The sequence below is a fragment of the Eschrichtius robustus genome, chromosome 8 (assembly GCF_028021215.1).
Source record: "Eschrichtius robustus isolate mEscRob2 chromosome 8, mEscRob2.pri, whole genome shotgun sequence".
NCBI lineage: Eukaryota > Metazoa > Chordata > Mammalia > Artiodactyla > Eschrichtiidae > Eschrichtius > Eschrichtius robustus.
The window spans coordinates 81236945-81251536 of NC_090831.1; the positions used below are offsets into that span (position 1 = coordinate 81236945).

Below are 14592 nucleotides of genomic sequence, written 5' to 3' on the forward strand. Positions count from 1 at the left end.
CTATGATTAGTTTACCGTCCGTCTTTAACTGGTAAGGACTTTGAAAAAAATACAGTCACCATGATAATATTATCACATAGAACAAAATTACTTTATTTCTTTTTGAATTCTAAGTGTTAGAATTGGCAAATTATATACAATATTTATCTAAATTTAAAAGCTTAATTTGATTCTGGACATTTAATGCACAGAAATTCTTAATATGGTCAGTTTCCTACTTTATTTGATTAAGGCTTACACGTTTTGGGCTAGTTAAATAAAATGTGTATCAGGAGCCACTGGAAAAATACTACCACAAAAGCCAGATCTGGTTTGGGCTTGAAAAAGTTCCAGGAGGAAGAAGTAAAGATAACATTGAAATCCTCCCCCTTCACCCCCCAAATTTATTCTAGCTACTTAGTGACCACTGCATATTAGTTATTTTTTCCTTAGGTATTGATGAATCCTCAAAAATAACAAAATTGGATTGTAGACCAAAGTATACAGCATAACACATAAAAGGAACTCTAGAGATGTTAGAACTTTGGGGAATAAAGTAGGAAACATGGGAGAGGGCACTGCAGGCAGCATGTATATATATTTCAGACTTTGTTCCCCAGCCAAATCTGTCTGGTCTTTTTTTTTTTTTTTTTTTTTTTTTTACTGTTCTCATGTATTTTTGTTTTTTATTTATTAATATTTTTAATTGCTGTAACATTGGTTTATAATATTATATTAGTTTCATGTGTATAACATTATATTTCTACTTCTGTATACACTACAGCATATTTACCACCAAAATTTTAGTTTCCATCCTCCATCAAAGAGTTGGTACCCTTTACTTATATCCCCCCCTGCCCCGCCACTACTCTTGTTCTTCGTGTGTCCAGGTTTGGTTTCATTCATTTATTTTGGGTTTTTTTGTCTGTTTTCTTAACTAGAAAACTTTTACTTATTCTTTGCTTGCATCTTAATGTATGCATGTTTCTAGAGGTGTACTTTACTTTAGAGAATGGGAAACAAAATTTGATATGGTAAAGCTGCTTCCACTTCCTTTTGTGGTAGGAGCTATATTTCCTCTCTCCAACTGAGGCACAGTTTGTTTTACTCAGGATGTTAGTGAAGCTACACTTCCCAAGCATTACCACAAGGTGATGCAGTGACTTTGTATATTACTTCTCCACTGGGTGGTGTGTGGGTCTGTGTGTGTGCAGGTCTTTGTGTGTGCCTGTGAGCATGTGTGTAGTGTATAAATCTGCCTGTGAATCATCTTGATACATTAGCATTCCCAGCTAATTTCAACATTTTTATAAGCTTGCCCATCTTTTCACTCCATTTCTTATCTGTGTGAAGAGTGAAACAGGAACTGTATGGGAATTAGATATTTTACTGTTTAAAATAGGTTGATTCATGTTGTAATTACATTCAGATTACATTTATCCATGTTAACTTTTTTATGACTAGAAGCTATATTGGAAAATTAATTAAAAGTAATAATGAGAATGGAATGACGTTTGTAAAATATTTCTATAGTTATAGTCGCATTGAAATGTTTAAAAAGGTTGGAGTGTTGGTGAGAGATTAATGAAGGTTATTAATGGGATAATTATAGATTATGCTATAAAGATTTATAAGCATCATGAATATATTTAAAGTCTGATGTTAGGGTTTTATATTAAAAACTTGAATTTTGGGGAGAGGGTTTAAAAATGAAATTTCATGTTAATGTGTTTATTTAAAATAATGAAAATAATACATTAAATATACTGGTAAAAATTCAGTCAGTTGAGTTAAAAGTTAAGGTCCTCTTAAGTTCTCTTTTCACACATAGCCCTCATGAGTAAAGATTGTATGATGTGTGCTTTTTGAGTCCTTTTGATGCATTTATAAGCATATATACACATGTACATATATAAATACATATGTGTACACCTTCAAGCTATTTTATACCTTAAAATCTTTTCAGTGAAGTAAAAGTCTAAGGTTGGATTATCGATTTTTAAACGCAGTTGTAATTGAGGTTAAACAAAAGTTTAAACTCCACTACCTTGTTTTATAACAAATAATTACTACTTTGTTGATTTAGTTTACTTTAGGAAACAAGTTTTATGAAAAAAGTTTCATTCTTAAATGGCTTTTAATTAAAAACATGGGAAACTCATCCTAAGCTAGCCTTGTTTTCTCCTTACTGAATATCTACCTCAGAGAAACTTAAATATTCACTCTCTTCATAGAAAAACATTACTGATTCACTTGCCTCAGTTTTGGTAGTTGTATCTAAAAGAGTTTGGTTCAGTTAACTATAAGTCTCTCTCTTGGGTATTTTATAACCAACAGTGAACATTTTTTTCAAAACCAGAATCAAGGGTTTTTTTTGTTTTTGTTTTTTTTTTAAGGAAGCCACTGACTTGAGATTATCATTAGTGACTTCATTAACATCATGACATCCCCTTGAGCCCATATTTGCTCAGACTATTCAAAGAAACAAAGTAGTAGAACTCTTCACTTATTTTAGGCAGTTTCTAGTGTTTGTGCTACCTTTTCACTTTCGTGAAGGCTTTGCGTTCCCAGCTGAAGAGTATTGACTGTTAAGTCCTTCTGTGAAGTAGAGTCGCTGGTAATAAAGCCTTTTTGTTAGTGCAGAGGTACAGGCCTTTTATTACTGAATGCATTCTCTTTACCCTTGGAATCCTGGCAAACCTCAGGTGGGGAGAGGCTGACAGACATCCAGCCTGGAATTCTACCACAGTGGCTTCCAGGTTGATGATTGACCGTCTCTTTATGGGATGTCCAGTATATTGTCCAGTATATTGTGTAATACTGTAAGTACAAAGCAGTATTTTGACCATAACAGAAGCAGAGATCGCATAAGAGGAAAAGTAGACATTTTTAAAAGTGTTTATTTCAGAACTTTAAAAATTTGCCTTAGTATTTCAAACAGTTCAGTAAAAGAAATATTTGTAAAAGCATATTGTCTTAGATTTTCCTAGCAATAAAGACTTCTTAGTAATTGTTAAAATGTGAGTAGTTTTGGGAATTCCCTGGTGGTCCAGTGGTTAGGACTCGGCGCTTTCAGTGCTGTGGCCCAGGTTCAGTCCCTGGTTGGGGAACTAAGATCCCATAAGCCATGCAGCGTGGCAAAAAAAAAAAAAAAAGTGAGTAGTGTTACTTCTGTGCTTGTCCTGTAGAAAATTCATAGATTTGTGAAGTAAGTTAGAATAATTTGGTTAGCAAATTCTTGTCCCAGTTTTTCCCATTGTTACAGAGATTCCTGTTTTGATGACTCAGAAGTAAGTGCCATAGTGTCAGTGTCATTGTTTCTGATGTGGTACTGTAGGATCAATGACTGTACTGAGTCTGTGACACACTGTATAGAGATAGATTTTTTGAGTAAATCCTCAGTTGTATCCTTTTTCTCAAAAGTAGAGCACAAGATATGGAAAACATTTGGGTCATACAGATTTTTATAGGCCACTTTCACCATTCATCTGCTAGCTGGTGCTTGGTGTTCACTAAACCAATGAGCATTCACTGAATCTATAATAGATTCTCAACAGTATGTGTTTCATTTACACTATACATTTATTTTATTTTATTTTATTTTTTAAATATTTATTTTATTATCATTTTTATTTTTGGCTGCATTGGGTCTTTGTTGCTGTGTGCGGGCTTTCTCTAGTCGCGGCGAGCGGGGGGCTACTCTTTGTTGTGGTGCGCGGGCTTCTCATTGTGGTGGCTTTTGTTGTGGAGCACGGGCTCTAGGTGTGCGGGCTTCAGTAGTTGTGGCTCATGGGCTCAGTAGTTGTGGCTCGCGGGCTCTAGAGCACAGGCTCAGTAGTTGTGGCGCATGAGCTTAGTTGCTCTGTGGCATGTGAGATCTTCCCGGACCAGGGCTCGAACCCGTGTCCCCTGCATTGACAGGTGGATTCTTAACCACTGCGCCACCAGGGAAGCCCCTATACATTTATTTTTAATCAGTGAATGTATGGAAACGGTACAATAATACTGGAAGTCAAGGTAGGATGAAAGGGTAGAATTTTGGTATAGGTAGAGAGGAACAAATAGGCTCTGAACTATTTCAAGTAGACCAACTGAGATTTTACATCATTTGAGAGATTTGAACAAGTATGAACCAGAAGCCCAAGAAGACAGCCTAGGTCTGGGAATCTGTGAGAGTTGCTAATGGAGACTTAAATTGTTGGGTTGGGTCAAAGTCTAAGTAGTAGTTTTCTATCCTGGCTGTATACAGGATTGAGATTACTTGGGGAGGCTTAAAAAAAAAAAAAAATGCGTGTATATACACACACATGCATGTGTGCGCCCAGGTCCCATTTCCGGAAAGTCATTGTCTTTTCTTTTTCTTTTTTAAGACCCCTAATGATTCTGATATCTAGCCAGGGTTGAGAAAAAGCTGGTCCAGGGGATCATGAATGTGGGTCAGGAATGCAGGCACGGAGAGGTTAGCATCAGTTACAGGAGCCTAGGGGAGGGATGGGATGGATCAGATTAGGGAGGAAAATGATGAAGTTCAAGGGTTCAACATAGAAACACTGCTGGCTCATTTGCTTTCGGTTGCAAAAGAAGCAGAGGGCTAGGCTTTGCAGGAGAGTTGAGAGTTTGTTTTTGATTTTGGTTTTTAAAATTTTTTAACTCGGGACTTCCCTGGTCGTGCAGTGGTTAAGAATTTGCCTGCCTGACAACGCATGGGACACGGGTTCGGGCCCTGGTCCAGGCAGATCTCACATGCCGCGGAGCAACTAAGCCCGTGCACCACAACTACTGAGCCTGCGCTCTGGAGCCCGTGAGCCACAACTACTGAGCCTGCGTGCCACAACTACTGAAGCCCACACGCCTAGAGCCCGTGCTCCGCAACAAGAGAAGCCACCGCAATGAAGCCCGCTCACCGCAGCGAAGAGTAGCCCCCACTCAGTGCAACTAGAGAAAGCCCGCATGCAGCAACAAAAGACCCAACGCAGCCATAAATAAATAAATACATATTTTTTTTAACTCATGTAACTTTCTGAGCCATATTGTAAGTTAATTACTTCTCAGTTTGTATTTTTATATTTAATCACATTTAAAAAAATTTATTTATTTGGCTGTTCCAGGTCTTAGTTGTGGCATGTGAACTCTTAGTTGTGGCATGTGGGATCTAGTTCCCTGACCAGGGATCAAACCCAGGCCCCCTGCATTGGGAGCGTGGAGTCTTAGCCACGGGACCACCAGAATTCCCTTTCATCACATTTTTTTTTTAAGTTTTATTTATTTATTTATTTATTTATTCATTCATTCATTCATTCATTCATTCATTCTAGCTAGCTAGCTAGCTAGCCAGCCAGCCAGCCAGCCCGCCCGTGTTGGGTCTTCGTTTCTGTGCGAGGGCTTTCTCTAGTTGCGGCAAGTGGGGGCCACTCTTCATCGCGTTGCGCGGGCCTCTCACTATCGCAGCCTCTCTTGTTGCGGGGCACAGGCTCCAGACGCGCAGGCTCAGTAATTGTGGCTCACGGGCCCAGTTGCTCCGCGGCATGTGGGATCTTGCCAGACCAGGGCTCGAACCCGTGTCCCCTGCATTGGCAGGCAGATTCTCAACCACTGCGCCACCAGGGAAGGCCGCTTTCATCACATTTTTAAGAAGGAGTTCCAATATTAAATATATATACAATATAATATAAATATAATATAAAAGTATGTCTTTTCAATAATTATGGTATGAAAATATCCATGTAATTTGCATTAAATGTTATGTATTTTCTGAAGGTATAATTTTTTTCTTAGTTGGTATCATTAAATTTGTATGATTTACTTGTTTCAGATTCACAATGACATCCTTTCAAGAAGTTCCACTGCAGACTTCCAACTTTGCCCATGTCATCTTTCAAAATGTGGCCAAGAGCTATCTTCCTAATGCACACCTAGAATGTCATTATACCTTAACTCCATATATCCATCCCCATCCAAAAGATTGGGTTGGTATATTCAAGGTAAGAGGACTTTCTCCATATTTCTTCCATGTAGGTACTCTTTATTTTCTTCTTAAGAGGTTGACAAGTAGTTTATACTAGTCTTGTCTTAACTCTACTTTAAGGGTCATTTTTGTAAACATCAAATGTGAAACATTGTGTAAACATGAAATATTTAATAGTGCAGGGTAGTGTACAACAAATGTTATGACTTTCAGTTCAGCACACTTTCCTCTCTATGATTAAAAGGTTCAACTTCACTGAAGTTCTTACAGAAATTTTTTCAAATCTTTTTTTTTTTCTTCTTCCATTTTCTCCATTCCTTACCTTAAAAAAATGATCTTTTCCTTTGGGTTACTATATCATTTACTATCTTGTCATTTGTAATTAATTTTGTATAGCTCTACAACTATGTTATTATCTCTTCTGTTGTCCTGCATTGTTTAAATATTCCTTATATTGTCTTATGCTTTTATAAGTATTCTGTTTTACATGACTAAATAGTAAATTCTTTGATGGCAAGAGTCACAGTTCTAATATTTTGCCAATCATTTTGTGTAATATATGCTTGAAAATTACATTGAATGATCATTACAGTGGTGGAAGTTTTTTGGCAATTTCAATTCCTGAGAATGTAATGGAGAACCAAAACATAAGAATGTCCTTTGAATAGTCAAAATAGTGTCATAAATGTCTAAACAGTAAAACTTACTTTTCTCCTTGGTTACTTTAGATTCTCCCTAAGAATCAATTTATTTTATTTTAGATGTGATTTATTAAAATCAAGACCATTAGGTCTTGAAATTTTGATTGTGTGGTCTGTATAAGTTAAATAGCAAAGTAGAAAGAAATAAGAGTAGCCGCTAGAATTAGGCACATTGAGAGCATTTAGAAGTGAAAGTCTGGCCTAAGAGTGAGGAGGGCAGAAAAACTATATTGGACAAAACAAAGTTTTGGCATTTAATGATATTTCAGTTCCTTTTTGAATCCCTTATCCCTTGGTGTTGCTGGATAGATGAGTCATTTACTCTTTATTTATGTAATTTTTTTTAGGCTTGTCAGATTCCAATATGGATTCCAGTATGGATTCCAAAAGCTTCATTGTAAGCTTTTTATGAAATCAGTATCAGTTTAAATTTTATGTAAGAGATGAATAACAAGTTAAATATACTAAGAATTGGCATTTTCTGCAAGAATGAGTCAGAGAGGAAGAATAGAGCAGGGTAATGAGATTGAGGGAAGGGAAGGGCATTCCTGGCAGGAAAATGGCATAAGCAAAGGCACAGGGGTGAGAATGTTCATGAGAATGAATTAGTTTAACTAGAACATAAACATAATCTAGGGAGGTGGAGGGAGATGAAGTTAAGCGTCAGTCTTTCCATGGAGGACCTTCAGTGTTAGGCTAAACAATTTGCAAACTTTTCCATATGGGCAGTGGGAAGTCTGCATATGTAGGTATGGAGGCTGATGTGTGATAAATTGTATTTCAGGAAGATGAATCTTCACAGTTTTCTTTCAGACTACTTATTTATGTCTTAGGTTTTTTTTCTCCCCATTTTTAGTTAATGGCCTATTTAAGCCAAAAGCTTATGAATGTCTCTTCAAATCCAGCCAGACACCAATTCTGTCTATTTTCCTGCCTACCTACTAATGCATTTTTAATATCACAGCCCTAGTTCATGCCCTCCTTATTGATTTCTAAGATGATTGCAATAGGTCACCTGTTGTCCCTGCTTTCATTTTTCTATTTGTTCTTCAAACTGCTCTATATAAACTATAATAGAAAATGAAAATCTGAACATATCTTCCTCTTGTTTAAGTGGTTCTTCATCCTCTATGGGATAATGGCAAGACCAAATAACTTAGTGTGCCAAATAGGGCTCCTTTATACGACTTGATTTATAGCTTCCTTTTTTGTCATTGCCTGCTTATTTTTTGGCTTTGATAACGTTAAACTATTATCTCTTAACTTGTGTACTCCAAGGACCGTAACTTTTCTCTAAGCAATAATACTTACATAAATACATACATTATAAATAAGTTTGTATAGAATACCCTTTCCATCTTTTTTGCCTGGATAATACTTAAAACTTAGTGGGAAGTTTAAGCATGTACTAAAAATTTTGAAATATACAGGAAGACTCAAGGAAGAAAATAAATCATGTTTTAATACTATTTTAATGCTTACCTAGAATAAGCATTGTTAACATATTGGCATATATCTATAATTAATAATTATACACATACTTTGTGTGTAATAAAGTATACACACATGCTATTGATGCGTTGTGGAATTCATGGAAATGTTTCCAAATGTTTATCACTAAACAATGCTTAATACAGATCTCTGTATCTGTTTTTATTTTGTTTGTCATTGTATTTCATAGGATAAGTTATTGGAAGTGGAATTGCCATGTTTATGGCATTGAATGTTTTTAAACACTTGACGTGTACTGCAAATTGATTGCTGTCCAGAATGATTTTGATAGATATGATATTGACAAGGTAGGCAGGGAGAGAGTGCCCAGGTAGTAATTTTAAGGGGAAGGAATGAAGGGAAAGTGTGTTGTGTGCTTGAGAAAGTGTTAAGGAATTTAAGTTTCTTCTAAAACTTAGAAGATGAATGGGAAAAGTTAGTTTGGGTCACGTAGATTGCTTTAATATTTAGCTGAGGAATAATTTTTAAGCAGAGAGTAATAGAGTTTAGAGGTGAACTTTAATCTTCTAGTGCTGAATAAGATAAATTGGAATTAGAAAAGAATGGAGGCAGAGAGAATGTTTGTTTATTTATTTTTTATAAATTTATTATTTATTTTTGGCTGCGTTGGGTCTTCGTTCCTGCGCGCAGGCTTTCTCTAGTTGCGGCGAGCGGGGGCTACTCTTCGTTGCGGTGCGTGGGCTTCTCATTGTGGTGGCTTCTCTTGTTGCGGAGCACGGGCTCTAGGCGCACGGGCTTCAGTAGTTGTGGCACTTGGGCTCAGTAGTTGTGGTTTGTGGGCTCTAGAGCACAGGCTCAGTAGTTCTGGCGCACGGGCTTAGTTGTTCCGTGGCGTATGGGATCTTCCCGGACCAGGGCTCAAACCCGTGTGCCCTGCATTGGCAGGCGGATTCTTAACCACTGTGCCACCAGGGAAGTCCCAGAGAGAATGTTTAGACCATCTTCATTTTCTAGGTGAGATTAAGCCTTAGAGAAGGGAATCAGTTGTGGGTAATAATCTGTAAGAGGCATCTGTAGGGTTTGTCAGCTATTAATTTAATGAATTGGGACTGGAACTCATTTATTGAGTATACTCAGTAATGAGGAGCAAGGTCATGTGCTGAGTTGGGGAGGGCTTGAGTATGGAGAAGATATGGTCTTGCTACTGTGGAAGAATGTCACAGGGAATCGGAGTAGGTTAACCAGGAGATTTCTGAGCAGCCATTTTGTGAGTTTGTCTAGAGAGATTGAGCACCTAGAATTGAGTGAAGAATTCAAAAAGTGGGTGTCATTCAGACTGGGAATTTGGGAAGAGAAGTCAGGAGGACAAAGGATACTAGGGTGGTTTTGGGTGCATTATTATTGAAATGATTAATTGACCATGAAGTCCAGGTTGGGTAGGGGAATGAGTGAAGCCAGGCAAGGGATGTAGACTGTGTCGGAGATTTTCTTTTTTTTTTTTTTTTTTTAATTATTTATTTATCTATTTATTTATTTTTGGCTGTGTTGGGTCTTCGTTTCTGTGTGAGGGCTTCCTCTAGTTGCGGCAAGCGGGGGCCACTCTTCATCGCGGTGCGCGGGCCTCTCACTGTCGCGGCCTCTCTTGTTGCGGAGCACAGGCTCCAGACGCGCAGGCTCAGCAATTGTGGCTCACGGGCCTAGTCGCTCCGTGGCATGTGGGATCTTCCCAGACCAGGGGTCGAACCCGTGTCCCCTGCATTGGCAGGCAGATTCTCAACCACTGCGCTACGAGGGAAGCCCCTCTTTTTTTTTTTTTAACATCTTTATTGGAGTATAATTGCTTTACAATGTTGTATTAATTTCTGTTGTATAACAAAGTGAATCAGCTATAGGTATACATATATCCCCATATCCCCTCCCTCTTGTGCCTCCCTCCCACCCTCCCTATCCCACCCCTCTAGGTGGTCACAAAGCACCGAGCTGATCTCCCTGTGCTATGCAGCTGCTTCCCACTAGCTATCTATTTTATATTTTGTAGTATATATATGTCAGTGCTACTCTCTCACTTCATCCCAGCTTACCCTTCCCCCTCCCCCTCCCCGTGTCCTCAAGTCCATTCTCTACGTCTGCATCTTTATTCCTGTCCTGCCCCTAGGTTCATCAGAACCACTTTTTTTTAGATTCCATATATATGTGTTAGCATGCAGTATTTGTTTTTCTCTTTCTAACTTACTTCACTCTGTATGACAGACTCTAGGTCCATCCACCTCACTACAAATAACTCAATTTCGTTTCTTTTTATGGCTGAGTAATATTCCATTGTATATATGTGCCACATCTTCTTTATCCATTCATCATGGAGATTTTCATTTTTTCCTTTTAGTTTTTCTCCCTCTTCTCTAGTGTTGACTAGTTTAAATTATAACTAAAACACGTAGCATGTTTATTACTTTATACTTTACACAGGTCTTTCATGAGAGCATTATAGTTGCCATTTTACAGATGAGGAAACTAAGGTCTAGAGAGAAGTGTCTTGCTCACTCCAAATTAAACTTTGGAGCTCAGGTTTGAACCTCATGTAAATTGGCATTCAAGAATTGTTCTCTGGCAGTTTGGTTAAGTGAGAGATCTGGTTATCCAAAATTAATAACAGAGTTCCTAATAAGTTCAATGTGCATTTTATGAGTGATAGAATTGAAGTAAAAAAATACAGGAAAAGATTGAGAACTATACCTGATGCCATATCTATTATTAAACCCAACATTAGTTGCAATAAAATATTATATGTCACATTACATTTGAGTTTTATTGTTATCAATTTGATTTGGCCTTAGTTATATAAGTATTTATTTTTAAGAATTTATTTACATTTATATTTATACTTAGTACAAATTGAATTACCTTATAATTAAAATAACTTAAACTAAAGGTCCATGAGTTTTTTTTTTTTTTTTTGAGATTTTTTTTTAACTATAAAGGAGTTTTAACAGTTCTCATGTTTCAGAGATACTTTTCTAGTGGAGGAAGTTGGGAGTGCAAAGTGATTATGTCATGTGTCCAGGGTCACATAGGCAAACCAAGCTTCCCAGTATGGTACTGTTCTCACTGAATCATTATTGACAACCAGATAAAAAACTTTAATTTCCTGGTGTGGAAAGTGAAACTGAGCAGTGATTTTGTGCTTGACTATCTTGTTTCAAGCTTTTGTTTCCCTCTTCCTTGTTTCTCCTTACCTTTTCATATTTCTCTTCATTCTGCTTGTTCTGTCTTCCTGCCCTGGTCTCCATTCCAGTCCTTTCTTATTTTCTGTTTTAAAAAAAAATTCTCCTGTTGTAAAAATAATCATAATTTTATAATACTTGGAACAAAACAGGAAATGTAAAAGATACAATTAAGATGACCAGCAGTCCCCTTGCCCACTATCTAATAACAGTGGTTAGCATTGTTGATGTTTTCACTGTTTCCTTCCAGTCTTTTTTTTTTTTAACTAAAGGAAGAATACTTTCAGTCTTTTTTAATGCTTATATTTTGAAAGTAGTTGGAATAGTAGTACATGACCTTTTTTATGTCCTGAATTTTTCACTTACGATTGTAACTGCCTTTTTTTTTTAATTTGGTTGCATTGGGTCTTAGTTGCTGCAGGCGTGCTCCTTAGTTGCGGTTCAAGGGCTCCTTAGTCGTGGCTCACCGGCTCCTTAGTTGTGGCATGCGAACTCTTAGTTGTGGCATGCATGTGGGATCTAGTTCCTGGACCGGGAATCGAACCCAGACCCCCTGCATTGGGAGCACAGAGTCTTAACCACTGCGCCACCAGGGAAGTCCCGTAACTGCTTTCTTAGTAACATTTTATCTCATGCTGGGACATTTATACTGTTTATGATATTTCTATCTTAGAAGCAGCATTGCATCCTCCCTGTGTATATCTAGGCATTTTTGCAGTTTTTTTCCTTTTAAAAAAGGACCTTTACTCTTTTTTTTTTTTTTTTTAATTAATTAATTAATTAATTAGGCTGCCTTGGGTCTTAGTTGCGGCATGTGGGATCTTCGTTGGGGCATGTGTGATCTTTCGTTGCGGCGTGTGGGCTTCTCTAGTTGTGGTGCACGGGCTTCAGAGCAAGCGGGCTCCATAGATGCGGCGCTCTGGCTTAGTTGCCCCATAGCATGTGGCATCTTAGTTCCCTGACTAGGGACTGAACCTGCATCCCCTGCATTGGAAGACGATTCTTAACCACTGGACCATCAGGGAAGTCCCAAGGATCTTTACTTTTGTAATGATTTTTGAAAACTCAGTATATACGAAAGAAAGAAAATATAATACCCTTACCCTACCCTCACCTTCCCCAGAAATATCTGTTGTAAAGTGTGGTGTATATTCTTCTAGAATTTAAAAATTCATAGGCTCATTTTGTACTATTTTGTAGGTTTTGTATTTACCTTACAAAATCAGCAAATTTACTTTAAGTGCCTTTCCTGCTCCATGTCCTGTGTCTATCTTCCCTTTACCCCTCCCCCAAAACCACTCCCCTGCTCTCTCTCTCTTTTTTTTTTTTTTTTAATTTTACTTATTTATTTATTTTTGGCTGTGTTGGGTCTTTGTTGCTGTGCACGGGCTTTCTCTAGTTGCGTCGAGTGGGGGCTATTCTTCTTTGCTGTGCGTGGGCTTCTCATTGTGGTGGCTTCTCTTGTTGCGGAGCACGGGCTCTAGGCACGTGGGCTCAGTAGTTGGGGCTCGCGGGCCACGGCATGTGGGATCTTCCCGGAAAAGATTGACCCCATGTCCCCTGTGTTGGCGGGCGGATTCTTAACCATCTCTCTCTCTCTCTCTCTCTCTCTCTCTCTCTCTCTCTCTCTCTCTCTCTGTGTCTCTGTCTCTCTCTCTCTGTCTCTCTCTCTCTCCCCCCTTTTTGTGTGTTCTCTCCACCCTGATGTTTCTGTCTTTCTCTTGAGGTTTCTCCAGAATTTATTAATACCTATATTTTTACTTGGTAACCTTGTTGTCCTTCTGATCTTTACATTTCTCTCAGAATTTCCTTAATGATCAATACCAACATGTTTTTCTAAAATATTAATTCTATTGAAAGGGAACACATTTGTGTGTTTTTTTTTATGTCACTACTGTTTAATTTCCTTTTTTGCTCTTACTTTGCTAATTGCATTAGTAGCAAAAGAATGATGTCCAGTACTATTGTAATTCCCCAAACTAAACTATGTGAAATATCTGTTGCTTTGGTTCCTTCCTAAACATAGATACGCCCTCTTAACTGGATCCAAGTGTAGCTCCTAAAAGCAATATGTTTTGACAGTGATAGGTAACTTTAACTGACTGTCCTATTGTTCTAAGTGTTGTCATGTATTCTCTGCCATTTTTCAATGTTTTAAAATTGCTATTACCAACTCTAAATGTAATAATTTTCTTTATACTTGCTACTAATGGCTACTAATGGCTATACTTGCTACTAAATCTGCAATCCAGAAATCCAGTCAAGTTCTAGCCAGGTAACCAGGAAAATACAGAGAAAAACTGTGTGCCTTGGACACTTTGTGGTTTGATTCTTCTAATAAGATTTGTTTACTATTCTTACCATGAGCGCCCACATAATTTCCAGATGTCCAAATTCTGTTTCTTCCACTGTGGGTCCACTCTACTGTGTGGGAGTTTAGATGTTAGACATACCCATCCTAAAGGAATCTGTACTCTCTATCTTTCCAGATTGAGAGACTTCTACATTTATTTTTTATATTTGCCTGACATGCTGCTCACAGAGTGACCTAAGAACTATTGTTCAGTTTTTCCTTCCTCAAAAGGAATTTGAAGCATAGTTCTATATTGCTGATTTTTATACTCAGATTCGGTTGCATCTTGCCCCAATTCCTTGGATGGCTCAGCATGGGTTACCTGTGACATTTTAGAGCATGGTCAACCACTCTCTTGAGAAGAGTTGCCCAGATTTATGCAGTAAAGGAAAGCAAAGTATAAGTTACCATTATAGTCAACCAATAAGGAACAGCCTGAGTTACTGTGATTCAGTTAGAGAAAACACAGCAAGGACCAAACCACTCAACATATCTCTTTTCTTAAACATATTTTTCTTTTTTTAAAAAAATAAATTTATTTATTTATTTATTTTTGGCTGCGTTGGGTTTTTGTTGCTGCTCGCGGGCTTTCTGTGGTGGTGGTGAGCGGGGGATACTCTTCATTGAGGCACGCAGGCTTCTCATTACGGTGGCTTGTTGTGGAGCACAGGCTCTAGGCGCATGGGCTTCAGTAGTTGTGGCATGCAGGCTTAGTAGTTGTGGCTCGTGGGCTCTAGAGCACAGGCTCAGTAGTTGTGGCGCGTGGGCTTAGTTGCTCCGCAGCACGTGGGATCTTCCCGGACCAGGGATTGAACCTGTGCCCCCTGCATTGGCAGGCGGATTCTTAACCACTGCGCCACCAGGGAAGCCCAACATATTTTTCTTATATGGTAAAAGATCTCACTTCCCTCATTTTGTTTT

General features: G+C 38.1%; 1 protein-coding gene across 3 annotated transcripts in view; it reads left to right on the forward strand.

Moving 5' to 3' along the window:
- The window catches only part of TAX1BP1 (Tax1 binding protein 1), a 92745-nt gene that overhangs the window by 2457 nt on the left and 75696 nt on the right, over nt 1–14592 (forward strand). For all 3 annotated transcript variants that reach the window (XM_068549208.1, XM_068549206.1, XM_068549207.1), the window contains exon 2: nt 5792–5960. In XM_068549208.1, the coding sequence (XP_068405309.1) occupies nt 5799–5960 (162 nt within the window). In that variant the 5' untranslated portion in view covers nt 5792–5798. The remainder of the gene's footprint in view (nt 1–5791; nt 5961–14592) is intronic.